The sequence below is a fragment of the Populus nigra genome, chromosome 1 (assembly GCF_951802175.1).
Source record: "Populus nigra chromosome 1, ddPopNigr1.1, whole genome shotgun sequence".
NCBI lineage: Eukaryota > Viridiplantae > Streptophyta > Magnoliopsida > Malpighiales > Salicaceae > Populus > Populus nigra.
This window is the reverse complement of record NC_084852.1, coordinates 26,242,657-26,269,407: the sequence shown is the minus strand read 5'-3', so window position 1 is coordinate 26,269,407 and position 26,751 is coordinate 26,242,657. Positions and strand designations below refer to the sequence as shown.

At 40.4% G+C, this 26,751-nt stretch overlaps 1 protein-coding gene and 1 pseudogene across 1 annotated transcript; one reads left to right on the top strand and one right to left on the bottom strand.

Annotated features, from left to right (window-relative positions):
- The window catches only part of LOC133680834 (uncharacterized), a 103,501-nt pseudogene that overhangs the window by 35,541 nt on the left and 41,209 nt on the right, over nucleotides 1-26,751 (top strand).
- Nucleotides 1,000-4,304, bottom strand: LOC133669169 (beta-glucosidase 12-like). The gene is made up of 14 exons (XM_062089600.1): nucleotides 4,099-4,304; nucleotides 3,946-4,015; nucleotides 3,609-3,667; nucleotides 3,440-3,515; nucleotides 3,230-3,307; nucleotides 2,929-3,016; nucleotides 2,583-2,841; nucleotides 2,359-2,474; nucleotides 2,027-2,244; nucleotides 1,872-1,903; nucleotides 1,663-1,765; nucleotides 1,470-1,572; nucleotides 1,170-1,367; nucleotides 1,000-1,087 (listed from the first exon to the last, which is right to left on the bottom strand). The coding sequence occupies exons 1-14, from the start codon at nucleotides 4,174-4,176 to the stop codon at nucleotides 1,024-1,026; spliced, it is 1,542 nt and encodes a 513-aa protein (XP_061945584.1). The 5' UTR covers nucleotides 4,177-4,304; the 3' UTR covers nucleotides 1,000-1,023.

Below are 26,751 nucleotides of genomic sequence, written 5' to 3'. Positions count from 1 at the left end.
ACTCTAATTTTTTTTTTTCACATCATGTGCACCATATTTTCATCACGCATTTTGTTTTTAATTTATCATACACATTCCAGATCGTGAAACATAGGTCCCACATTCAAAGTCCACCACACCCAATCCAGATAGAGGATAGAGAAAAAGGAAGTTTCTCGGCTAACCGACCTACTCGAGCAACTTCTAAGAGTTAAGAATGGGGAGGGAACATCAGCACAACAACCTGAAGGAGCGCTAGCAGCTCACATCCCTCAAGCATCTCAAAACCAGGAGGCAAACTCGGCCAATGAACAACATTTTGTGCCTATCACCACTATCCAGCCAACTCATGCTCCAATCACTATGAACTTAACAGCGGAGGGAATCCCGGATAATAGGTCTCCCAGTTTGATGGACCAAGACAAGTTGTTTGCTTTGGAAGAAAGATTAAGGGCAGTTGAGGGTAATGACTGGTTTGACCCTATGCGAGCGCGCAACTGAAGTATGTTTGGTACCAAACATCGTGGTGCCAAAAGATTTTAGGATACTAGAGTTCATTAAGTACACTGGTTTGGAATGCCCAAACACTCACCTTCGATCCTACTGCAATAAAATGGATGAAGTAATCCGTGATGATAAATTGTTGATCTATTTCTTTCAAGATAGCCTTGCAGTATTCGCTTTGAGATGGTACATGAGGTTAGATAGTGTCAGGATCAAGAGCTGGAGAGACTTGGTGGAGGCATGTTTTGTGAGAGTGTGTAAAGAGTGAGGAAAAACGTGAAGTGAAGAGAAGAAGAGAAAGAGGAGCTGCTGCCATATGCAGCAGAGTGTGTGACTAGGGAGTTGAGTGATCCTCCTCCTCCATGTATTTATTGTATCCTTTCTCTATCTCTAAATAATATGGACTCTCTCCCGTGGATGTAGGCGATTTGCCGAACCATGTAAATTATTGTGTCAGTGTGCTTACCCTCCGATGGGCAAATATCAGAACATCACCGGTCGGAATCCCCAACAATACCTTATTATATTTCATGCCAATGTTTAATCAATTCTTGACTTCTTACGGCTACGAGCCGATGCCTCCTCCATTCGAGATTTTGATTTTCTGCTATTGCAATCATTTGTGTTATGAGAAATGTTGAGAGGTTTTTTTGATAATAATAAGAGGAGATGAAAAGAGGCCTTACATGTTATCGTTGAGTTGAGTACATTCGTCCTTGTTCAGAAATTGCTTAAACCACTTCACAGAATTTTTGGCATATCGTTGCAAGTTGTTTTCGTAGTCAATGTAGAAGAGACCAAACCTTGAACCATAACCGGATCCCCATTCAAAATCATCCAAGAATGACCAAGCAAAAAACCCCTTGACATCGACACCATGGTCACTGCAAAAGTCAAGTTTTTAGAGCAGATCGGACTGAGAAAGAAAAAACTAGGACTGTTTGAGAAAGGAAGCGAGAACATGAATTTGGAAAGAGCAAACTCACTTGATAGATTTCAGAACATTGTGGAAAATGTCTTTGTAATATTGCTCTCTTATGGCATCATCGAGGGCTTCCTCTAATGACGAGGAATTCACGTCATCAACTCCTAATTTAAAAAAAACCAACAAATCAGTAAATCAGAGCTTCTTGACACCTATAACCATAAACACACGAGGGTTGTTGACTCTGTTCTTACCATTTTCAGTGATATATATTGTTGGATTTTCATACGCGTCCTTTACGTAATTCAAGAGATGACGAATACCTTCGGGATAAATATAAAGCCAACTTGAACCCGCCTGCGAATTTGATTTATATATCTCAATACCAAGGGGAAATTAAAACAGAAAGATTCTACATATCAATTACTAATTTGTTGAAACAAGAATGAAGAATCACATTCACCTGTGGGCCTATTGGTATTCCATTTCTCTCCCCTGTACGTAAAATAATATCAACACAAGTGAGAAAGTACTGTAGAGTTTTAGACCTTGTATTCTTCTTATTCTGAGAGTTTTTTTTTTTTAATCACTTAATTAACAAGTAAATAAATATTTCACCTGTCCAGTTAACACGAGCATCTTCCATAAACCCAATATTTTTATAGTCAACATCCTCAACATTCTGAGCATAGTATGTAGTGTAGTAATTGACCCCAATAAAGTCATAAGATCCTCTCAGCATCTTGGATTCCTCCTCACTGAATCTAGGCAATCTTCCTCCAACGTTGTCGTGCATATTCTGTGGATAGTCACCTTTAGTTAGAGGATCCATGTACCTGCCAAAAACATAGAATTTAAGATCCTGGTTTCTTCTCCATAGAATTTAAGAATCCAAATTAATTACTGTTTCAAATTATTATATTATCCAAATCAGCTAGCAAAATGCATACCATCCAAGCATAAAATCAAGGCTTCGTTCAGTTGCCATCCGATCACTTTCACTAGTTGAGTAAGGTTCAAACCAATGAGAAACGAGGGTTATCCCAATTTTACCTCCTTGACACGTCTGACGAGATTTTGTCAATGATAAAATTAGCACAGTCACACAGGAAACTTTGGTGAAATATGTTAAGAAACGAACCACAAATTAATTATAGCTTTAGCTTTTGCAAACCTGATACTTTTCCTTGTATACTTTCACAGCCGTTGCATGCGCAAGCAATAGATGATGGGTTACAATGTAAACCTCGGTGGCGCCAGAGATTTTGGGTTGGCCTGGATAATTCTCCAAAGTTGAAATTCTGCCGGGTGCCACTGTGCCCGTGTCATAACCATTGACGCTAAACATAAAAGGCTCATTTAAAGTGATCCAGTGCTTCACTCGGTCTCCAAATCTTTGGAAGCAAAGCTCCACGAAGTCTCGGAAATCGATTCTATATGAGTTTTGAAATTATTAGATTCAAGCATGGAGGATTTAAATTAAAGTGAGATGTTTATATAATATGAATATAATTACTTACAAAATATTAGGGCTCAAGAAACCACCATATTTGTCCTCAATTGCTTGTGGAGTGTCCCAATGAAAGAGAGTTACATAAGGCTGTATACCTGTACATTTCAAAGCAAAATTAATATGAGAAAACCAAAGTGCATGTGAAACGTTTTGTATGAGAGTTTGGAAAATGCTTTTCAAATTTTCGAAATTCAAGCAAAGTAAGATTGCATGCCCCTGCATTTACCATGGCCACTTCAAGATTCTTATTTTTAGCCGGTAACATTATTATGAAACACAGTCATGGAGGAAAAGGGAAGGGTTATAACCATTTTTTATGAGCTCATCGATGAGATTGTTGTAAAACTGGATCCCTTCTTCGTTTATTCCAGCACTTAGTCTGCCATCTGATGAATTCAATTCGATTATTGAAAAATCAAAGTAAGGAAAAATGTGGGACTTCGAAATTCGAGACGCGTCCCATCCTCGTGAATTAAAAAGGAATGAGATGTAGGGTAGAAACAAAAGAAAACACTTACCTGGTAATACCCTAGACCAAGAAATAGAGAATCTGAAAGCATCCATTCCCATTCCCCTCATTCTTTGCACATCTTCCTATAACATTTTGTGCGTAAAATATATCAACAAGTGTAATGGTGATCAGATCCACAAAAGGCAACCAAAAGAAAAATAAGACGAACATCGTACCTTATAGCGATTATAGAAATCAACTGCCACCTTTGCATTGCTATGGTCACTTATCCTCTCTGCAATTTTTCAGAATTGTTCTTAAATTCCTTTGAATATATATTATTTGATAAAAATCATATTTACATCTTTAATTTGCACGCACTTTCTCCCCCTAACCCCAAAAGTCACCTTCTTTCTTTCCTTTTTCTCTCTTCTTTTGGATTTAATAGACAAAATACACTATGGTTTTAGGCAGGCCATCAACATGCTGGGAGGTGACTCCTTGAGAGATTTATATTCGTTGTTTTAGTTAGGAAAGAATTGTAACGAACTCCTGCATTGAATAAAGAGATACCTGGATGCTCCTCGATGAAGGTGTCCCATATATTCGGCCCTTTGCCTCTCCTGTTTGTTTCACCTTCAAACTGCATATAATTTAAAAGTTATCAGAGAACAAACAATTGAGGCGTTTCTCTCTTCGACCAGAGTACTTGAAGCAATGTTGTACCTGGTAAGCTGACGAAGAAGATCCAAAAACGAAACCATCTGGGAAAGAATTACGACTCAACTGGGCAATACTTCCCATGATATACACTAAGTCTTTGTTGAACAGCCTTGCAGAAGAGCAATAAAAGCTTGAGCAGCACTAAAGATTGTTGGGTGATCAGAATAAAGAATGTATAGTGAGATAGCAGTGAAAAATAAATAAATGAACGTATGAAGTATGGATTTTGTAAGAACATCGACATGGCAGAGCCTATTTATAGGCATCATTTTGAAAGGTTTTTCTCAACAGACAAGAAGGATAATTGTGGTCAATTATTATTATTTGTGTCAATTGACCGATCAATGAAAATTCAATTTGCAACTTCTAATTGGATAAGGATATTTGTCATTTGAGGAATTCATGGTGTTCAAACAAGCTCCAAAACTTAAGATTCCGTGCTCAAACAAGCAATTGTACTTGAAGCTTTCTGAGAAAATTCAGCTACCGGATCGTCAACATAAGAATTTTCAACGACTTTAATTTTCTTGTCTGATGGCAATGAAGCCAAGCGAAAGTTGACGGGTTTCCAGCCCAAGAAGAGTTTTCAAATAATATGTTGACCTCTCGCATTCAGACATGAAGGATATTCCGAGCTACAAAAAAGCATTACCAATCACTTGCTAGAAATTTTGCATGAAACAATTTTCATTTCCTTACGCTGAATCAGCCAAGTCAAGCACAATACATGATCTTTAACCAAAAGCCTAGGAGAGTAACCAATTACGATCAATCTCTAAGATTACCTTTCTTCAATCCCAAAATGACAACCATCTCTAAATCGTGCAAGAAATGCTTTGAAGCGATCAACTAGTCATCAGCCTGGAATTCATTTGGCTTTGAAGCCATCAACTAGTCATCAGCCTGGAATTCAATTTTACAGCTGTCTGGAATTTATTTTCCAAAGAAAGTTTATCCGCGCGAAAACTTCAACTTGATTAGGAGAAACAAACTGCGTTTTGCTTCTATCGGAATTCAAGCATCCTCTTCAAGCCTCCAACGAATTCCTTAACAATTAGCGGTATTAGATTACCATGCATTTTTATCATACTATTCCCCATTATCTAGGCACGATTAAACACAGAATACAAATCACACCACAGTATAGTGCCTCAAGTTCACGTAATTATTGTCATTGTACTTCATTATTGAGATTTCCGAACATTTGCAAGATGCTTATACACCTTTTTTCTTTTCTTTAGTTGGAAGGTTGTCAGTCGGAAACCTATAATTCTGCTACCATGCATTGCTCCATATACGAGGATTATAAATAGGAGCTGTATAAAATATATAGGTGTATCTTTAATTTATTTCTTTATAGTAATCGAGTAGAATTAAATTAAAAGTGCACCATTAAGAAGATAGTGACCGAAGGAATAAAAACTTACAACATAAGTATCTAAAAGAAGGAGCAAAAAAATTAAAATCAAACTAATTAGTCTAGTTCAAGATACGTTCAAGAATAAGAAAAATTTTAAATTTTCATTTTCAAAGGTCTTTCAAACGCGTTTTTAGTGTCGTCTAAAAAGAATTTAAATTTTCAAAGGTCTTTCAAACACATTCAACTTTAAACGCATCATTTTTAAAATCATTGATTTTCCACTTTGAGTCGATGTTGATATTTGCTCACTTTCAAAAATACAAAAAAAATAAGAAAAATTAAAATTTACAAAAAAAAGAGGAAAAGAGAAGGAAAGGAAAAGTTGAGGGACTAATTTGAAGACCTAGCAAAACTTTTCCTATAAATACCATGCTACACTGAATTTTCCAGATGGGGGGGGGCCAATTTCGCAATAAAGAGAGGCAACACAAAAAAGAAAGAAACCCTAAAAAACTTTAACTCTTTCTTCTCCCTCATCCGGAGCCGCCGCCCCTCCTCCCCGTTTTCAATTTTTCTCCCTTATTCTCGCCAGCCAAGAGCAAGGCTCCTTCAGCCCAAACAACAGCCCCAGCTCAGCCAGCCATTTCCCTCTCTTCACAGCTCCTGAACCGAACCCCCCATTTGCCAAAAGCAGATGTCCCCCTTCTCGTTTCCTTTTTGGCAGAGAGAACCAAAACGACTTTCCCCCTCTCTCAACCGGTCTTCACTATCTCCGCCGCAACATCACCATCGATCTCCACCATAACCGACTGAAAGCAGCCCGGCACAGCGGCGGCCACCGATCCCGTCTCCTTAGACTCACAGTCTCCCTCACCGGCCAGCAGCAGTCCTTCTTCCTCCACCAGCAGACCCCACGGACTACAGCAACAAGGCCAACCACCGCTGCCACCAACAGGAGCGAAGACCACCGACGCGCCACCAGCCCCGACAGCTTCTCCTCCGATCTTTAACCATCTAGATGGCAACAAGCAACGGCGGCGTTGGCCCCAGAGGAAGAAGGGAAGAGTAGAAAATCGAGAGGCAGAAGGGAGGCCGAGGCAGATCTAAAAAAAAAAGAATCAGAAACTGTTTGTGTTGATTGGGTTGCTTTGCAGGTGACTGGGAGATGCACCGCCGGCATGTGGACCCACGCGTCGCCGCTGTTCAGACGACACCAAGGCCGTGCAGCACTGTTCCCGAGGATTTCTTTGTGTTTTTTTTGTAACTTTAAGATGATGTGTATACTTAGATATTATTGTATTTGATTTATTTTGAATTTTTGTTATTTGTTTTACATGTAAAAATTGTGTATGTAAAAAAAAAATAGAAAGAAGAAAAATAAAAGAAAAGAAAAGATATAGTGAAAGTGTATGTGTGTGTTTGTATTTGTTTTATGGATGTTTTATTTTTATTTAAGATAAAATTGCAAAGATTAAAGAAGAATTTAATATTTTGATTGGATCACGGTCAAGAATTATTAACTTACATGTAAGTTGTATTTCTAATATCCGATGAAAAGACAATTATTAAAACTTCTTTAACACATCAAAGTCACGAAGCAGCTTACCTCAGGTAGGGTGTGTTAGGGGTGCTAATACCTTCGCTAACCACAACCAGTTCCTTACCCGTGAATCTCTGACAAGACTAGTACATCCGGTTTCCTAGTAGCCTTGAATAAATTACTAGGTGGCGACTCCAACGAACCAATCAAGCAAAAAGACAAATGAAAAATCGCCAGCTGATGCCGCGTGGATTTTTTGACGTGCGACAGAATGACGACTCCACTGGGGAAGGTACTGTTTCTGACAATATTGGACTAAGCTTTGTGTATTTGACGTGTTTAAGTTTTTGCATTTTTGTCTTGTTTTATTTTTGTTTTATCCATGCATTTTTAGAATTGTTTCATGCATCACTTGTATTTATTTTTGGAAGCACACACAAGTTTTTAGGTTAGGTGGGGAACTAGTGATCTGTCCTAAGACTATTGGTCAGTGTTCAGATGCGTGAAACACCCAACTCATATCTGAGTGCCTGCTTGGTAATGGTGGGTATATGTACCTTAACCATTTCTTTCAACGCCCCTATACTGTCTTTACGAAGATCGTCACTGGGCTGATATGAGATCCTTTTGAGACCAGGTAGAAAACCTACCCATGATCACATAATGAATAGAACCTGTCCTTAGGTTGTATGTGCTATTTTTATTTGCATCAGGGCAAACCCTTCATGAAGCATCTTGAACTCAAGACTTGTGGGTGACACAATGACTGTCACTCAGAAAATTTTCATTGTAGAGTTTGGGCAAGAATCAAGATTCTTGTTTTATCATACAAGAGTTACGACTATATTGTAACCCCTCGAAGGGCGAGTTCTTCATATAGTTTACATGTTCATACATTTATCATGCATGTACCGGGTTAAAAGATAGGTTCCCCCACACAAGCTGTGCTACACGTGAATGAAGAAAGATGATAGAAGCGAAGAAAGTTGTCGGAGAGAGGCTCGTTGTCAAAAGGAAGTTGAGAGCATCAGAGGTGAAGTAGCTAGAATTAGATCTGCTTGAACAAGTGTAGAGCATCAAAGGGAAAGGGAATGTCTACACAGTCTTCTGTGGGAACACTGCTTGTCCATGTCCCATTGAAGTTACACCTCCTCTTTTCAGTCATGAATAATTGCAGCAATGCCTTCAGTCATCAACTAATGACAACTTTTGTTCTTGGTCAGCTGCCCTGTTAATTGTTCATCGCCTCCACATCTTTCAATGGTACCAAATAACTGCTAGCCTTCTGTGCATGGTGCATTAGCCTTCTTTAAGGTTACCCTCATTGTGAGCTTAAGTCCAGTTCAGTAGAAAAAAAAAACCAAACCATGATTAGATGCTGAACTTCAATGTGGCAGAGCTCTCTCTACAAAAATCCGTTTATGGCTTTGCAAGTTGGGAATGCAAGAGGGGATTTATAAGTTGCATATGCTATAAAAATCTCTCAATTTCAGCACAAAGACACCGTGGTAGGTTGAAGAGCCAGACCTGGTCTGAAAAACATGAACAGACATCAAACTTCTACGTTGCAGAGCTCTCTCTGTAGAGATTTGTTTGGGGATCTGCCAGTGGGGCATGCAAGAGGGGATGCAGTATTTTCATATGCTATAAAACTTTGTCTCATTAGTTTCAGCACTGAAACACTGGAGTAGGCCGAAGAGTCAGACCTAGTCTGAAAACATGAGCAGTCATCGAACTTTCACGTGGCAGAGCTCTCTCTAAAAAACCTGTTTATGGCTCTGCAAGTGGGGAATGCAAGAGGGGATGTAGTAGCTTCAGACAATGTGAAAATTTACGCCACCAGTTTCAGTACCGAAGCACTGTAGTACCTAGCCAATGCCAAGAATCAATCCAAGACCAAATGTTATTGTCATCACCTACCTTGAATCCAATGCTTGAATTAAGTCGAATGGCTATGCTTTCTCTTGTGGAGGAAGTCAAAACAATGCCACGCCAGGTTGGAGAAAGAGAAACCGCAAACACAGGAAGCCCATTGTTGTGGCGTGCACGGCGTCGATCGGTAGATATGTCTCCAAAGTGTGTTGGAAAGGGGTTTTAGATTTAATCATAAAATTATAATTATAAGATTCAGGAGTCGCCACCTAGTATTATGGTCGTTAGAAAACCTAATGGTCTACGAGAGTCCGGGTAAGGGATTGGTTGTGGAAGGGGAAGACGTATCACGCCTAGCGCACCCTCCTTAAGGTAAGCTGCATCGTTCTTTCATTGTTATTCTAAGTCGCATTCTTGTTCATTGGTCTTGTTTAAGGTTCAATGTAGATCTCCCTTCATGAGGAAGTCTCTACCTTATCGGGTTAAATCTTGACAATTCTAAAGGCCAAATTTATTTATTTCTTGGACATAGGTAAGTCATAGTTGTTGTAACCCATTTTTGGGTCCCCCCAAAAAAATAAAAATATATAGCCGGAAGAAATTAGAAAAATAATAAGAGGTGGGAGCGCTCAGAAAGAATCAGAAAAAAATTGATTAAGGAGGTTCAGAAATGCAAGGACCGAAATTTTACAGTATTTATTTGACTGAGGAGAGCCCTGTTGGAAGAGAAAATTTAATTTGAAGAGAAAAGGGCCAAAATTGGATGTTTGTGGACTCAATTGGATTTTATTGAAGGTTTATTTGAATTTATAGAGGTTTTGATTGCAAGAGAAAAGGGTCAAATTATAATTTTTGAGAGTTAATTTGGTTAAATCAAGGGCTTAATTGCATAAATATTGAAGTTTAAGGGCCAATTAGGGACTTAGTTGAAGAAATCCGAAACCAATGACCACATTGGAAAAGGCGCGCAAGTATTAGGGCTGCAATTAACAAAATCCGGGGGCCAAATTGAAGAAATTGAAAGTTTAATGGTCTATTAGGAAATAATATTGAACGAAACTGAAAGTCGGAGGACTAAATTGAAAATTAGCAAAGAAATCCCTATTTTTATCAAAACGGTGTCGTTTTGCATTTTAAAAAAAAGGAGGCAGGAACCAGGTACTGTTCATTTTCTTCCCCACCGAGCTGCTCGAGTGGCCGACTTCCAGGCGTGTTTTCTACCTCGTTTGGCCCCCAAATCCGACAAAGTATGCACCAACATGTCCACCTGGAACCCCTTTATCCCGGGGAGTGGTCCGGTCGGGTCAAAAAGGTTTGGAACGGCTCCGTTTATTGGCCCAAATCGTGCACCTCGGGCAGTTTGCAAATTTGGGAGTTCGAGGTGCACACTTTGAACCAACGGTTTGGATTACTCGAGTCGAATCAAGGGCTGAGATGTTTTCCCCATTGAAGACAAGATTACCCTATTTCCAGCCCTATAAATAGGAGCAATTTTCATGCTCAAACGGTGGGTGGGATGGAGCTCAAAATTGGCACAAAATAAGCTTTTCCTGCAACCAGCCTTCTTTTTCCTTTTTCTCTCCGTCGACCGCCAGCTTCAACCCCCCTGGGCTTTTGATTTTTTCTTCCCCACAACAGCTGACCGAAACTCTCAGCCTCTCACCCCACCTAAACCAGTGCCGTCCTTCCCTCTTTTGCCTGGCCAAAGACAAACCAGAGAACTCATCATCTTCCTCTCCTCTCTCCCAGCCGGCTTGATTTTCTTCTTCCCCTCAGCAGCCAGCAACAAGGGACAACCCCCTCTCTTGCAAAGCCAAACCGGGGCAGCCCCCTCCCTTTCCTCTCATTCTCTTCCAGCAGCCCCAAAGAAACACTGTCCCCTCTCCCTCCCATCAACACAAAGCCAGCGGCAGATCTTCCCTCACTAATCAGTCTCTCAGCCAAGACCCTTTCCTCAAACAGATCTTCACCTCAGCTTCTCCTTCACCGCAGCTTCAACAGCCCCAGCAACGCCTCCCGCGGCCTCCTCAGCAGCGACAGCCTCCACAGGAGCAAGCCTCCGCCTTCCAGCTTCTTCACCGGCCAACAACCATCCTCCTTCCTCCAGCGACGCCCAACAACAACCGGAGTAGCAGCTCCTTCCTCAGTCACGCCAACAGCTCCAGCCGAGAGCTTTCCTTCTCCTCTGCAGGAATCTGCTCCTTCTTCGTCCAGCCGGGACTAGTGCACGCCAGTAAGACAACGCCTCCTCCGCACCAGGTAAACTTTCCTTCCCCCTCATCTTATTTTTCGTCACCTGCGTTTCCTTTTGCATGCAGAACATTTGTTCTGCATGCAGGAGGATAGGGGGAAATAATTCCCCACGTTGGTTTCTTGTGCTGGGCCAGACTTGTTCTGGCCCAGTTAGTTTTGTTGCTGGGCTAGGCTGATCCTGGCCCAGCCCTGCCTTCCAGATCGGGTCTAGCCCAGAAGAGAAATACAAGATTTTTTTGGTGGGCCGAGATCGGCCCAACACATTTTGGGGCTGAGTCCGACCCAGTTCGTTGGGCCGACCCAGCCCAGGCCAATTATATATTATATATTATGTATGTTATATTGTGTTTTGATTTATTTATATCTAGATATATATATAGAAAAATTAATTAATTTCTTCGAAAATTATTTCAAAAAATATGTGATTTTCTGTAAGTTTATTACTGTATTTTGATCAATATCGGTTTGTATTTTTATACTGTAAAGATACAAATCCGGTATTAAAATACCCGGTTTTCATCAAGACATAAAAAAATAAAATAAAATAAAATAAAAAATGTTTTGTTTTCATGCATACGGCCTAGTCTCTCCAATATATATATATAAATATTATAACATCATATTTTCACACAACAAAGGAAATTTCAAAACAATATATGTATTAGCATGCATTTTGGCTTTAATAACCAGTTTATTCAAGCCATGAGAACGAGGCCAATATTTCAAAAATTCTAAAAAAATCTTTTTGTCTTCTTTTAGTACTTGGGATTACAAATTTATACGTAAAACGTATTCCTGATATTAAAAATATGGTTTTTTTACATAGACGTTAGAACGGTTAGGTTTTACCCAATAAGATAAGGACCTCCTTATTGAGGAGGACTTTTCTTGAACCATAGACGGACCAACAACTAGGAAACACAACGAGACCTTGAATTTTATCAGACAAATCAACAATGCAGCTTACCTTAGGTAAGGCGTATTTGGGGTGCTAATACCTTCCCTTTACGCAACCAGTCCCTGTACCCCATCTCTGAGACCAGTTAGGGTTCCTAGTGACCAAAATACTAGGTGGCGACTCCCACACCATTTCTCACTGCTAAGAGACAAAGAATTCCTTGACTCCCACATCATTTCTCACTACTAGGGTGGACGATCGCCGCGACGTCGCTCACGTGCGACAATAGCAATCGATCCGAATGACAAACTAATTATAATGGGATATTTTGTATTTTGATCGAACCCTAATAGATAATCATAACCCGGTTATGATATCCATTTTGTATATTTTAAATCATGATAAATATGATTTTTATCTCTCTTTAGAAAATATGCATGCAAAACTTTTAGGATTTGGCAGTATGCACAAAGACAAAATAGTTTTTTTTGTATTTTTTTGGAAAGAGAAAATTAATTTTAATTTTTTTTTAATTTTCAAATTTGTTTATAAAGAAACATTTCAGAGAAAACCGGGTATTTTATAAGATAAGTTTAAAGCCTGATACTATGCAAAATAGTTGGAAAAACATACGAGAGGCCCACACATATTTTTCAAATGCCCTTTAGAATTCTTGAAATTTTCTCTTTTTTTAAAAAAATTATATTTTAATATTATTTTTTTTATTATGAAATATATATGGGATTAGACCCAGCTTAGTCATCTGGGCTCGGATGAAACAGATCCAGCCCGACTCAGTCAGGTTAGGTAGACTGGCGGCTCAACAACCTTTCTCTCTCTTTTTTTGGGTTGGGCCAGACCTAGTCATCTAGGCTTGGCTGAAACAGGTTCAACCCATTGTTGTTAATGGCATTTTTTCATTTGCATGCAAAATGTATTGTGCATGCAAATGGCTATAACAGGGGCGTTTGGAGAAGAAAAGGAAGAGGAAAGCTTGCCTAGCCATAGGAGAAAAGTTGTTGGCGGCATTCATGGTGGTGTAGGGAAGTCTAGAGAGTGGTTGGTGGTAGTAACAACAGCAGAGAAAGAGGGGAAAGGTTGACAAAAAACCAACACTAGGCAAAAGGGCTATTTTTCCCCCAACTTTGGACTCTTATTTCCTTATGCTCAATGCCTAGAATTCACCCCTATATATAGAGAGTGGAAGAGGAACTTTTTATTTTTATTGAGGAAAAATCTTGGCCCTTGATTCAAGCGAAAAGATCCCAACTGTTGGATCAAAGGTGTCATCATGACTTGTAAAAATTCATGTAGAAAAGCTAGTTAGGTTGGCCATTTAGGGGCAACATCATGGCGGATGTAAGGGCAATAAACACGCAAGATTTATGCTGGGGTATAGTACAATGTCAAGCCATCATTGTGGTGTATGGTTTGTTTGATTTGGTTGAGAGATGAAATATTAAATGCCCCTAAAAAGTAGACACCTGAGCAGTTTTTTTGGGCCAAAAAAAAAGATGATGACTAGGATGGTTAACTTCACCGTTTGGATTTGATTAGTTCTAATTGAGTTAAAAGGAACTTTTACCTTGCTGAAACTTTTGTTTAAATTAAGTTAGTAAAAATAAAATAAATGGAAAGTGTGGTGGCTTGATTTGTGTTTAACCATCAAAAGCAAGCTAATTATGATTTAAATTGAAGAAAATACTTGGTGTCTTTCCTTAGGCATGTTCGGCTAGATTATTGGCAAGGAAGATGAAATGGTAGACATGGCGTACATGTGTTGGTGTTAAATGCATGACTTAATGAAAAAGTGAGGACTAGATTATGGGGGCAAGGAATGTGAAATAGAGGCAAGCCACTTGTAAAAAGGACCTTGTGACAAATATGGATTCTAAAGAAGTTGGATAGGCTAAATTGGTAGTAGAAACATGAATAATTGATGATGATATATATAAACCTTAGGATATTAATGTAAAAACAAGTTAATAATAGGAAAAGTGAGATATTGGTTGTCCAATCATGTATGAGGACAGAACAGTTTGGTCACCCAACTTCAGCTAAGGTTAGGGCACCCAAATGATAAATTTAATATTTGTTTCTTAATAAAGGTTATAGGTATGGATGTTATCTTTTTAAAAAAAAACTGATCGCGCTTAATTTGGAGTTCTAGAACTCTAGATAATGACTGAAAATGGAAGACAGGTCAAACTGTCTCATACAGGATAGATTGTGTTGAGTGCTATATATAACGGATAATTTCAAGGGTCTTAAGGGCAGAACTGGGCTTTCTATTCTTCAATAGAGTTGTAGAACCGTGTCTTACCTTTCCAAGGAGTCGAGCCACACTTAAAACCGAAGTCTATAACTTTACTTATGAATAAGATGGTAAACATGAATGTATTTCGGCATGGTCTGCTTAATTTCTGATTTAGTGTGGGTTTGTTTTTGCTTGGCCAAATAGTAGGGTTCTAAGTTTTCTTGTATTTATTTATTATAATTAGGTTGATGCCCTGGCTACAATCTATGTAGCTAAAGCTAAAGCTCTGCTCACACTGTTCATGCTTTCTCTTTTTTATATTTATCTATTCTCGACTTCAACAAAAAAAAAAGATGGTAAACAAAGCTCTCCAATAAAAACTTACGTAAGGAGTGTAATGATGTAGTTAGAAGGAAAATAATCAAAAAATGAAATTAAAAGATGGCAATGAATTCATGTGAATGAGATTGCAACAGTATAAGAATGCAGATTGTGATAAAATTATAAGAGGGTATTCATTGTATCTCTTGATTCTTAAACATAAGAGATACCTGGAGTAGGGTCATTGGTAATTGAAGGGACTAGGTCAGTTGGGGAAACAAATAGGTGCATCGCACCTTATCTTTTCAATATGTGTAAACTTATTGATAATGTTGTAACCCATTTTTGGGTCCCCCACAAAATATATATACAAAATATATATATAAATATATATATATAGCCAAAGGAGGTTAAGAAAAAATAACAGGAGGCAGAAGCACTCAGAAAATGGTCGGAAAATTGGTCAATGAGTTTAAAAATACAAAGATTGGATTTTTGACAGTATATTCTTGAAGGAGGAAAGCCCTGTTGAGGAGGAAATTTGAAATTGGAGGAGAAAAGCCCAAATTTGGATGATTATGGATTTAATTGGATTTTTTTAATGAATTTATAGGGGATTTGATTGCAAGAAAAATTGTTTTTTAAGTCAATTTGGGCTTTAATTAGAAGAAATTTAAGTTCTGGGGCCAAAATATATTTTTTAGGAATTTATTAGGGCAAATCAGGGGCTTAATTGCATAAATATTGAAGTTTAAGGGCCAATTAGGGACTTAATTGAAGAAATCCGAAACCAGGGACCAAATTGGAGAAGGCGCGCAAGTAGGGGGGCTGGAATTAATTGATTAAGGGGCCTAATTGAAGAAATTGGAAGTTTATTGATCAATTAAGGGCTCAATTGCATAAATACGAGACCAAGGACCGTATTGCAAAAGGCGCGTAACTCTGGGGCCGAAGATGAAGTTATACCGGGACTAAATTGCATCAAATCAGAAGTTTTAGGGTCAATTGGGGAATACTGTCGAACGAAACTGAAAGTCTGAGGACTAAACTGAACATTGGCAAAGAAATCCTTTTTTTTATCTAAACGGCGCCGTTTTGCATTTTAAAAAAAAAAAAAAAAAAAAAAAAGGGATCACTGATCACTGTTCACTGTCTTCCCCGCCGAGCTGCCCGAGTGGCCGACTTCCAGACGTGTTTTCTTCCTCGTTTGGCCCCCAAATCCGACAAAGCATGCACCAACATGTCCACCTGGAACTCCTTTATCCCGGGGAGTGGTCCGGTCGGGTCGAAAAGGTTTGGAACGGCTCCGTTTATTGGGCCAAAACATGCACCTCGGGCAGTCTGCAAATTTGGCAGTTCGAGGTGCACACTTTGAACCGACGGTTTGGATTGCTCAAGTCGAATCAAGGGCTGAGACGTTTTCCTCATTGAAGACAAGATTACCCTCTTTCCAGCCCTATAAATAGAAGGAATTTTCATGGTCAGATGGTTGGAAGAATGGAGCTCAAAGTTGGCACAAAATAAGTTTTTCCTGCCCGTTTTTTTCCTGCAACCATTTTTCTTTTTCCAGCTTCTTCTCCCTCTGCTCCGCCAGCCTCAGCGCCTCTATCTTTTTTTCTTCCCATCAACACAAAGCCAGTAGCAGCTCCTCCCTCAGCTCCTCCCTCAGCTTCTCCTTCACCGCAGCTTCAGCAGCCCCAGCAACGCCTCCCGCGGCCTCCTCAGCAGTGACAGCCTCCACAGGAGCAAGCCTCCACCTTCCAGCTTCTTCACCGGCCAACAGCAGTCCTCCTTCCTCCAGCGACGCCCAGCAGCAACCGGAGTAGCAGCTCCTTCCTCAGCCACACCAAAGGTTCCAGCCGAGAGCTTTCCTTCTCCTCTGCAGGAATCCGCTCCTCCTTCTTCCAGCCGGAACCAGCCTCCACTGCAGCACCACCAGCCTCCACCGCAGCACCACCGGCCTCCCAGCGACGCACCAACTCCTCCACGCCAGGTGCTCTTCTCTTCCCCCCCTTTTGTGCATCAATCTGTTTCTTCGTTCCTGCATGCAGAACGCACATTCTGCATGCAGGAAGGGGGGAAAATAATTCCCCCCATGTTTTTAATTATGCTGGGTCAGATTGGTTCTGGCCCAGCAAAAAAAAAAAAAAAAAAAAAAAAAAAAAAAGTGGGTGTCCTCCTGTGGGCCGGACTGATCCTAGCCCAGCCCAGCGGGCCGGGCTGGGTCCGGCCCATGATAAAAAAAATTTCAGGTTGGGCCGATATCGGCCCAACACATTTTGGGGCTGAGTCCGGCCCAATTCATTGGGCCGGTCCAGCCCAGCCCAATTATATATTATGTACATTATATTGTGTTTTGTATTATTTATATCTAGATACATATAAAAAAAAATTATTAATAATTTTCTTCGAAAAATTATTTCCAAAAATATGTGATTTTTCTGTAAGTTTATTACTGTATTTTGATCAATATCGGTTTGTATTTTTATACTGTAAAGATACAAATCCGGTATTAAAACACCCGGTTTTCGTCGAAACATCAAACATTTTCAAAATAAAAAATGTCTTTTGCGATCAAAAATTTTCTAAATATCTTTAAAGATATTGTTGATTTTTTTGCATATTTTTATCAAAGTGGATTAATATTGGGTTGTATTTTTATACCGTAAGGATACCAACTCAGTATTAAAATACCCGATTTGCGTCGAAACATATAAAAAAAATATACATAATTGAAAATGTTTTGTTTTAAAATACGGCCTAGTCTCTCCAATATATATATATAAATATTATAACATCATATTTTCATACAACAAAGAAAGTTTTTTTTTTTTAAAAAAAAAAAAACAATATATGTACTAGCATGCATTTTGGCTTTTATAACCAGTTTATTCAAGCCATGAGAACTAGGCCAATATTTCAAAAATTCTAAAAAAATCTTTTTGTCTTCTTTTAGTATGTGGGATTACGAATTTATACGTAAAACGTATTCCTGATTAAATATGTTTTTTTACATTGACATTAGAACGATTAGGCTTTACCCGATAAGATAAGGATCTCCTTATTGAGGAGGACTTTTCTTGAACCATAGACGGACCAACAACTAGGAAACACAACGAGACCTTGAATCTTATCAGACAGTTAAACAATGCAGCTTACCTTAGGTAGGGCGTATTTGGGGTGCTAATACCTTCCCTTTACGCAACCAGTCCCCGTACCCAATCTCTAAGACCAGTTAGGGTTCCTAGTGACCAAAATACTAGGTGGCGACTCCCATTCCATTTCCTACCAACAAAAGACAATATTTTTTTGTCTCCCCACATTTGTCAAATAGATACCATACACACCTGCCTAGATTTTAAAGTGGAATATTTCGCCGCGACGCCGCGCACCCGCGACAGAATGGCGACTCCACTGGGGACCTTGTGGACTAAGCTTTGTTTTTTGTCTGATTGATTTGTGTTTTCATGTGTTTATTGTTAATTTGCTTTTTTATCTGCTTATATGCTTTAAATATTTTTACGCAATATTGTTCATGCATTTGTATAGAACTGTCACATGCATCACATACTTTGATTTTGAGAAGCACACACAAGCTTTAAGTTAGGAGGGGGAGTAGCGATCTGCCCTATGACTATTGGTCAGGGTTCAGATGCGTGAAACACCCAACTCATATCTGAGTGCCTGCTTGGTGATGGTGGGTATACTTACCTTAACTGTCCCTTGCAACGCCCCCATACTGTCTTTACGAAGAACGTCACTGGGCAGATATGAGACCCTTCGAAATCAGATAGAAAACCTACCCGCTCTCACGTAATACATAGAACCTGTCCTTAGGATATGTATCTTACTTTCCTTTGCATCAAGATTAATAGTTCATCAAACCAGGTTTTTTTGAGCTGGAATCATGACTAAATGCATCATACTTTCATCACGCATTTGTTTATAAATTATCATATGCACGTCCAGATCGTGAAACATAGGTCCCACATCCAAAATCCACAACACCCGGTCTCGAGCAAGAATGGAAAACGAAGAGAGAGCTCACTTAGAGTCACATTATCAGACCGAGTTGGAGTCCGTAAAAAATGAAGTTTCTCGGCTGACTGATTTACTGGAGCAGCTTCTGAGAGCTAAGAACGGGGAGGGAACATCAGCACAACAGCCTGAAGGAGCGCCAGCAGCTCACATCCCTCAAACATCTCAAAACCAGGGGGCAAACTCGGCCAATGAACAACATTTTGTGCCTATCACCCCTATCCAGCCAACTCATGCTCCAATCACTGTGGACTTAACAACGGAGGGAGTCCCGGATAATAGGTCTCCAAGTATGATGGACCAAGACAAGTTATTTGCTCTAGAAGAAAGATTAAGGGCAATTGAGGGCAATGACTGGTTTGACCCTATGAGAGCAGCTGAAGTATGTTTGGTACCAAACATCGTGGTGCCAAAAGATTTTCGAATACCAGAGTTCATTAAGTATACCGGTTTGGAATGCCCAAACACTCACCTTCGATCCTACTGCAACAAAATGGCGGAAGTAATCCGTGATGATAAATTGCTAATCTATTTCTTTCAAGATAGCCTAGCAGGATCCGCTTTAAGCTGGTACATGAGGTTAGATAGCATCAGGATCAAGAGCTGGAGAGACTTGGTGGAGGCTTTCCTCAAACAGTACAAGTTTAACATGGAAATCGCTCCTGATCGAACAAGTCTAATGGCAATGGAGAAAAAGAGCCAGGAGTCGGTAAGGGCTTATGCGCAAAGATGGAGGGATGAGGCAATGCATGTCCAACCCCCTTTGATAGAAACAGAAATGGTGACCTTGTTTGCCAACACCTTCAAGGCACCTTATTATGAGCATTTAATGGGTAGCTCATCTCAGCATTTCTATGATGCGGTACGCATAGCTGAAAGAATAGAACAAGGGATCAAAGTTGGGCGAATAGCGATGCCAGTGGAAAAGAAGGGTTTTATTGGAAGAAAGAGAGAAGGCGATATTAACAATTTGGAAGGCGGGTATAAGGGCAAGAAAGTATATTCCCACAATCCACAAGTACCTACCTCTCCATTCTCACACATGAACTTTAACCCACCTTTTTCCCCTAATCGAACAAATAACCAGTCAAACCACCAAAATCAAAGACCCTATATAAGATACCCTTCAGAACAACTACCGCCACTACCCATGCCTTTGAAGGACTTGTACGCCAAACTATTGAGCATTGGGCACATCGCTCCTATCCCTACACTACCATTACAACCACCATTCCCAATTTGGTACAAGCCCGAGTTGACTTGTGAGTACCATGCGGGTAATCCCGGGCATGGGATTGAAACCTGTTACGCTTTTAAGAAAAGATTGTTGGAGCTTATTAAGATAGGATGGGTATCATTTGAAGACAAGCCCAACATTAATTCAAACCCGTTGCCTAAACATGCCTCAAGTAGTAGTGGAATAAGCATGATAGAAGTTGGAAATCAATGTAAGATGTTGAAGGTGTCTATGGAAAAGATGTACGACATGTTAGTACGATCAGGATTTCTAGAGGCGAATGTGGGAAGCCATCCGGCGGTGGGTGATTATTGTGAGTTCCATGGAAGAGATGGACATCATATTGAAGATTGCACCGAGTTTGGGGAAATAATTGCAAAAATGTTAAAAATGGGGCAATTGAGAATTGAACCCATGGAGAGCAGGGTTGAGGTGAGCATGATGGAAGGTCAAGATGAGATGACAGGAGTATGCAGGATCCAACAAACGGCTAATGGGCCCCCAAGGCTAATCTTGGTTAAACCACCCTACACAAAAGGGAATCACAACGCCATGCCTTATAATTATGGTTATACCTCCAACATTCGAGCTCCTTTTCCTTTGTTCCAAACTGAGATAAGTGGTTTGACCAGGAGCGGTCGTTGCTTTACGCCTGAGGAGTTGAGAAAGGAAAAGGGTAAAGAAGTGGTAGATCTGGACAAAGCACTAGAAGTTAATAAGCCGGTAACGGAAGAGGAGTCGAATGAATTCCTGAAGTTGATCAAGCATAGCGAATATTGCATAGTAGATCAACTAAAGAAAACTCCAGCTAGGATCTCCCTGATGTCCTTGATACTCAGCTCTGAGCCGCATCGAAACGCCTTGCAGAAGGTATTGAATGAGGCATATGTACCCCAAGACATTGAACACAAAACCATGGAGCATCTCGTGGGGAGGATCCACGCAACTAATTACCTGTACTTCACGGCTGACGAGCTTGATGTTGAAGGTACCAGACATAACAAGCCCTTATACATTACGGTTAGGTGCAAGGACTGCCTCATAGGAAAAGTACTCATTGATAATGGCTCGGCCCTTAACGTGTTGCCAAAGCGTATTCTGGAAGAAATGCCGATCGATGAATCCCATATAAAGCCGAGTACTATGATGGCCAGAGCATATGATGGTTCACCTAGGCCAATAATTGGAACTTTAGAAGTGGAGTTGTATGTGGGACCACAAATGTTCCTAGTAACACTTCAGGTTATGGATATCCACCCTTCCTATAGTATGTTGTTAGGAAGACCTTGGATTCATGCAGCGGGGGCAGTAGCTTCGTCATTGCACCAATGCCTGAAGTATATCATGAATGGGATGTTGGTAACTGTCAAAGCCGAGGAGACAGTATCCATGATAAAGAATGTGGCTGTACCTTTTATCGAAGCAAAAGATTGCAAAGATAATAATATCCATGCCTTTGAGATTGTGAACACTGACTGGGTTCCGGAGAACACAGTGCTAAGAAGGCCAAGGATCTCAAAAGCAGCAAGGATGGCAAGTCTATGCTTTTTGGACCGCGGGATCCCATTTCAGTACAACCTTATTATCGGGATACCAGGAGGGTTTAATCCGGCAAGGATGAAAAGTGCTGCTCAAAGATTTGGGTTAGGATATCAACCTAATCAAGAGGATTATCGGTGGGCTGCTGGTCGAAGAAGGGCAAGAAGGATGGCTAGAATTAAAGGAAGAGAGCTTCAAGAAGAAAAGCTAGAAATCCCTCCTCTTAGCGTGTCATTCCTAAAAGCTGCATACATAGTGCAACAGGATAAAGAAGCCGAAAGCCTTGGTCAAGAACTGTCAAACATGGGCATAAATACCTTGGGGGAAAACAAGATAGAAGAAGAAGACATGAAGACAGTAGCAAGAAAGGGAGATGAAGCACTCCCACAACTGTCGGTTTACACCATAGAAGACGTCTCCGCCAAGACCTTCGTGCGCAAGTTGGCTCAGGACGAGAAGTTCCAGAACTGGGTGACCCAAGAAGCTCCGGTGGTTTTCAAAATGTAAACCAACTTTGTTTGCCTTAGCATGCTTTTGTCATTGCTTATGTTTGTTTTTATTTCCTCTAGTTGACAATCAAGGCTCACGATGTCAGCTAGATTTCATGTTTGTCATGGAGCCCACCTTTTCTTTAAATGAATTGTGAGATCATGCACTTTTCACAAATTGCCTTTCTTTCTTTATGCATTTACACCAAGCACTTCCCGCTTTCAGGAATCCTGAAAGCGGATCTCCTACAACATCACATACATTCAACATCAAGAATAAATGGCCAAACTTGAATGAACATGTGATAACTATGGAAGAAGAAGAATGGGATGAAAGCCATATCAGTGAATTCACCAGGCTAGTAGAACAACAAGAACAGACTTGGAAACCTGCTGCAGAAGAACTCGAAACCATCAATGTAGGCAGTGATCAGTTCAAGAAGGAGTTAAAAATAGGTACCCTAATTACTTCGAAACAAAGGATAAAAATGATCACCCTATTACAAGAGTATTCAGATGTTTTTGCTTGGTCCTATAAAGATATGCCCGGTTTGGATACAAATATTGTAGTACACAAGATACCGTTGGAAGAAGGTTATAAGCCAGTCAAGCAGAAGCTGAGGAGGGCCCACCCGGATATCTGGATGAAGGTCAAGACAGAACTCGAGAAGCAATGGGATGCTGGCTTTCTAGAAGTAGTTAGGTATCCACGATGGGTATCTAACATTGTTGTGGTGCCTAAGAAAGAGGGGAAGATTAGAGTGTGCGTGGATTTTCGGAATTTGAATAAAGCTAGTCCCAAGGATGATTTTCCTCTACCACACATAGATGTTTTAGTGGACAACGCTGCCCGGAGTTCGACATATTCCTTTATGGATGGTTTTTCGGGATACAACCAGATAAAAATGGCTCCGGAGGATAAAGCAAAAACAACTTTTGTCACACCTTGGGGGACATTCTGCTACAAGGTCATGCCATTTGGATTGAAGAATGCAGGAGCAACCTATCAAAGAGCAATGGTAACTTTATTCCACGACATGATGCACAAGGAAATTGAGGTGTATGTAGATGACATGATTGCCAAGTCTAAAAAGGGAGAGGATCATGTTGAAGTTTTGAGGAAGTTGTTTGAGAGGTTGAGGAAGTATGAATTAAGGCTCAATCCTGCAAAGTGTTCATTCGGAGTTAAATCGGGCAAGCTGTTAGGATTTGTGGTAAGCGATAGAGGTATCGAGGTGGATCCAGATAAAGTAAGGGCCATCCAAGGTATGACATCCCCTAAGACGGAGAAAGAAGTAAGAGGATTCTTGGGAAGGTTGAATTACATTGCTCGGTTTATAGCTCAACTAACAACAACATGCGAACCTTTATTCCGACTACTAAGGAAAAAGAATCCGGGAACCTGGAATGAGGAGTGTGAGGAGGCATTCAATAAAATCAAGCAGTACTTACAAAATCCACCTTTACTGGTTCCTCCAGTATCGGGAAAACCCCTCGTATTGTATCTAACAGTAATTGAAGTAGCCATGGGATGTGTATTGGGTCAGCATGATGAAACTGGAAGGAAGGAAAGAGCTATCTATTATTTGAGTAAGAAATTCACTGAATGTGAGTCTAGATACACTGAGATAGAAAGGCTCTGTTGTGCGTTAGTATGGGCAGCAAAGAGGTTACGACATTATATGCTTTACTATACCACATGGTTGATATCAAAGGTGGATCCTCTGAGGTATATTTGTAACAAGCCCTTTCTTTCAAGTCGAATTGCAAGGTGGCAAGTTCTATTAGCAGAATATGACATAGTATACATGACAAGGAAAGCCGTAAAAGGAAGTGCAATCGCGGACCATCTAGCTGATAATGCTGTTGAAGATTACGAACCTTTGGATTTTGACTTCCCAGATGAAGATATATTGTCAATAGAGAAAGAAGAAGAGAAGACAGATTGGTGGACAATGTTTTTTGACGGGGCAGTGAATGCATATGGTAATGGAGCCGGTGCGGTAATAATCTCTCCTAATAAGAGACAATATCCAGTTTCAGTTAAACTACATTTCGAGTGCACCAACAATACAGCTGAGTATGAAGCTTGTATCCTCGGTTTAGAAGCGGCATTAGAGCTGAAGATAAAGAAGATAGATGTATATGGGGATTCAATGTTGATTATCTGCCAGGTTAAAGGGGAATGGCAAACCAAGGAGGAAAAGTTGAGGCCGTATCAGGAATACCTATCCACACTAGCAAAGGAATTTGAAGAAATTAGATTCACCCATCTAGGAAGGGAGGGAAACCATTTTGCAGATGCATTGGCCACGTTAGCTGCTATGACTACCATTGATCTCAAGTGCAAGGTACAACCGATACACATTGACATTAGAAATGACCCAGCTCACTGTTGCTTAGTTGAAGGAGAGATAGACGGACAACCTTGGTATTATGATATCAAGAACCTTGTGCAAAATCATGAATATCCGGTGGGAGCTTCCAAAACGGATAAGAAAACCTTGAGAAGGTTGGCCATAGACTTCTATTTAGATGGAGAGATTTTGTACAAAAGATCATTTGACGGAACCCTACTAAGGTGTTTAAATGAGGCAGATGCTAGAAAGGCGCTACGGGAGGTCCATGAGGGGATTTGCTCAACCCATGCTAGCGGGCATATGATAGCGAGGAAAATCCAAAGGGCTGGTTATTTCTGGATGACACTAGAGAAAGATTGTATCGACTATGTCAGGAAATGTCACAAATGTCAAGTTTACAGTGACAGGGTCAATATGCCGCCAGCTCCGCTATTTAATCTGATATCCCCTTGGCCGTTTGCAATGTGGGGAATTGACGTAATCGGTCCTGTTAACCCAAAAGCTAGTAATGGTCATAGATTCATCCTCGTAGCTATTGACTACTTCACAAAGTGGGTGGAGGCCAGTTCATATGCCCACGTAACGCAGAACGTAGTGAAGAGGTTTATAGAGAAGGATTTGATTTGTCGATATGGTCCTCCGGAAAAGATAGTGACAGATAATGCACAGAATTTCAATGGCAAAATGATAGCAGAGTTGTGTACTAAATGGAAAATCAAGCATTCAAATTCTTCACCCTACCGACCAAAGATGAATGGCGCAGTAGAAGCCGCCAACAAGAACATCAAGAAGATTATTCAGAAAATGGTAGTCACATATAGAGATTGGCATGAGATGTTGTCATTCGCCCTTCATGCATACCGCACTACAGTCAGGACCTCGACAGGGACTACCCCATATTCTCTGGTGTACGGTATGGAAGCAGTGATGCCTTTGGAAGTAGAAATCCCGTCGTTAAGAGTGTTGATGGATTCCGAATTAGAGGAGGCCGAGTGGGCCAAAGTGAGATATGAGCAACTGAACTTGATCAGCGAAAAGAGGATAGCTGCGATATGTCATCACCAACTCTACCAGAAACGAATGGCCAAGGCATATGATAAAAAGGTTAGACCGCGGTTGTTTCAAGAAGGGGATCTAGTATTGAAGAAAATATTGTCACTGCCTGGAGTCGATCAAAGCAAATGGGCACCAAATTACGAGGGTCCTTACGTAGTAAAGAAGGCATTCTTAGGAGGAGCGCTGAAGTTGGCTAGAATGGATGGAGAAGACCTAGCTCGACCTGTGAATTCTGACTCTGTAAAAAGATATTATGCTTGATGTAGGCTCTTAAATCAATAAAGCAAAGTTTGGCCATTGACTTCTTTCTCTTTTGCATTGATCTCACAACAATCATTTTTGCATTAATCCCAACAGTGCATGTCTTATTGTTATCGCACCTAAAAAGTTTAGCATCGGCTGAACGAATTTCTTCTCTATACAAAAGCCTAGGCTAGAATCACACCCCTACACTGGGGGCAATAAGAGATGTTTTCATGGAAAGTTTTACGTGTTTAAAATGCACGGAAGCCTATAGTTTTGAAAACCAAGCTAAAGCATTTGACAAAAGCATGACAAAGGGGCAATGACAAGTCATACATTTTGGGAAAAGGACTACTTGAAGAAAGTCAGAGACAACACGAGAGATGAATCCAACATACGACGTCAAAAGCAAGCTCATGTTAAGAGGGAGTCCCATGAACTAGAAGAAGAGGATGGGGCCTATGTTTCAAAACCAGGTACGAATGCATGCATGGCATCTAATCATAAATCATTGCATATATGTTTTTTGGATCATTACAGGAGGAATTCTTAATGCACTCCCACAAGATTGGAGACGAAGAAGGAATCATATAGCAGATGATAGCAAAGAATCACAGTTGTGAATCATAGTGGATTCTGGAACAACGAGAAGAACAAGAAATAGAAAAAAATGAGAAGTGTTGAGCCCTACCATCAGGAAGAACGACACCGTATTTCAGCTTTGAATAAAAGGAATCGCCAGATGGGATTTCAAGATTGAAGGAGATCGGCAGAAGGGATCTCGTGTTTCGCTATTCGGAGGTCGCCAAATGGGACCCCGTATTACATGTTGAATAAAAGGAATCGCCAGATGGGATTCCAAGTCGTTCGAAGGAGATCGCCAGAAGGGATCTCGTGTTTCGCTATTCGGAGGTCGCCAGATGGGACCCCGTATTACATGTTGAATAAAAGGAATCGCCAGATGGGATTCCAAGTCGTTCGAAGGAGATCGCCAGAAGGGATCTCGTGTTTCACTATTCGGAGGTCGCCAGATGGGACCCCGTATTACATGTTGAATAAAAGGAATCGCCAGATGGGATTCCAAGAATGAAGGAGATCGCCAGAAGGGATCTCGTGTTTCGCTATTCGGAGGTCGCCAGATGGGACCCCGTATTACATGTTGAATAAAAGGAATCGCCAGATGGGATTCCAAGT